The 1,257-nt window shown below is 35.7% G+C and overlaps 1 protein-coding gene across 1 annotated transcript in view; it reads right to left on the reverse strand.

Annotated features, from left to right (window-relative positions):
• FERMT1 (FERM domain containing kindlin 1) overlaps window positions 1-481 on the reverse strand; it is a 48,969-nt gene extending 48,488 nt beyond the window's left edge. Inside the window, exon 1 of the mRNA XM_004383050.2 lies at window positions 319-481. Coding sequence (XP_004383107.1) covers window positions 319-469 — 151 coding nt within the window. The 5' untranslated portion in view covers window positions 470-481. The remainder of the gene's footprint in view (window positions 1-318) is intronic.
• Window positions 482-1,257: the final 776 nt, after the last annotated feature.

Below are 1,257 nucleotides of genomic sequence, written 5' to 3' on the forward strand. Positions count from 1 at the left end.
CCTCTATTCTAGATTCTCTCCTTTATATTTCAAGAGAGACTGACTCAAGATACAACCTAATCCTGTAGACTGAGTCCTGTCTCATTAATGTAACTGCCTCTAATCCTACCTCATTAACATCATAGAGATGAGGATTTACAACATATAGGAAAATCACATCAGATCACAAAATGGTCAACAACCACATAATACTGGGAAGCATGGCCTAGCCCAGTTGACACACATTTTGGGGGGACACAATTCAATCCGTAACCATGAGTTAGTGGTGATGCACCAGAGAGGTTGTCAAATAGAGAGAAATCGTAAAGAGTAACTTACTGATCTGTTCTACTAACTTCAGCATCACTCCCCCAATATGCAGGTCTCCAGACACCCTCAGTGTGACGTCTCTCTGCTCCTCTTCATTTGGATCGTCAACTCGGACCACGAGCTCCCAGGAAGCAGATGCAAAGTCACTGGACGAGAGCATTGTGGCAAATACAGGTGTCTGCTGAATAAAGAAACAGACATCGACTGGAATGTGAGGAAAGAAAATGGAACTTGCCAATAGACTCTGCAAACCAAAGCTTTTTTTTTTCCTTCATGTTCTTTATTTTAGCCTCCTCCCTAAAAACCCCACAGGTTCCCAAGGTCTCAGACATTAAATTCAGCATCTTAACTTTAAACTCAAAAAGTCTTATAAAATTGATCTCAAATCATCTAAATTTATGCACTTTCTTCTTTCCAGGACCAATTACGTAGCTATTTATTTTCTGTGTCCACCCAATGCGTCAATCTTCATTTTCTCTATCACTTTTCTTGACCTTCTCTGAACTATTTTAGCAATATACAATGAACCATGGCAATTCTCAAAGATCTTTTATAAAAAAATCAACCTTGTTGAGATATAATGTGTATAGAATAAAATGCAGATTTTAAATGTACAGTTCTATGCATTTTACTGTATATAAATTATACCTCTATAAAGTTCATTTTTTAAAAAAGGATATAAAGAAAATCTCTATCTGTATCTCTATCTCTAATACATATGCAGTATTATATTCCTGCTATAAATATTGATGGCATCTTCTGGCATAAAAACTCAAAAAGTAAAAAAGAGTGAAATAATTTCTGTTTCAGTCATAATATTTAGTTTTTTTTACATGCATATAAAGACACAGGTCATTGATAATTATTGCCAAGTATTTCATTTAATTCGGGTACTGTTTTATACCATGTAAGGGTTGATAACCCTGGTGGTGTAGTGGTTAAGTGCTA

Source organism: Trichechus manatus, unplaced genomic scaffold, assembly GCF_000243295.1.
Source record: "Trichechus manatus latirostris isolate Lorelei unplaced genomic scaffold, TriManLat1.0 scaffold00104, whole genome shotgun sequence".
Lineage (NCBI taxonomy): Eukaryota > Metazoa > Chordata > Mammalia > Sirenia > Trichechidae > Trichechus > Trichechus manatus.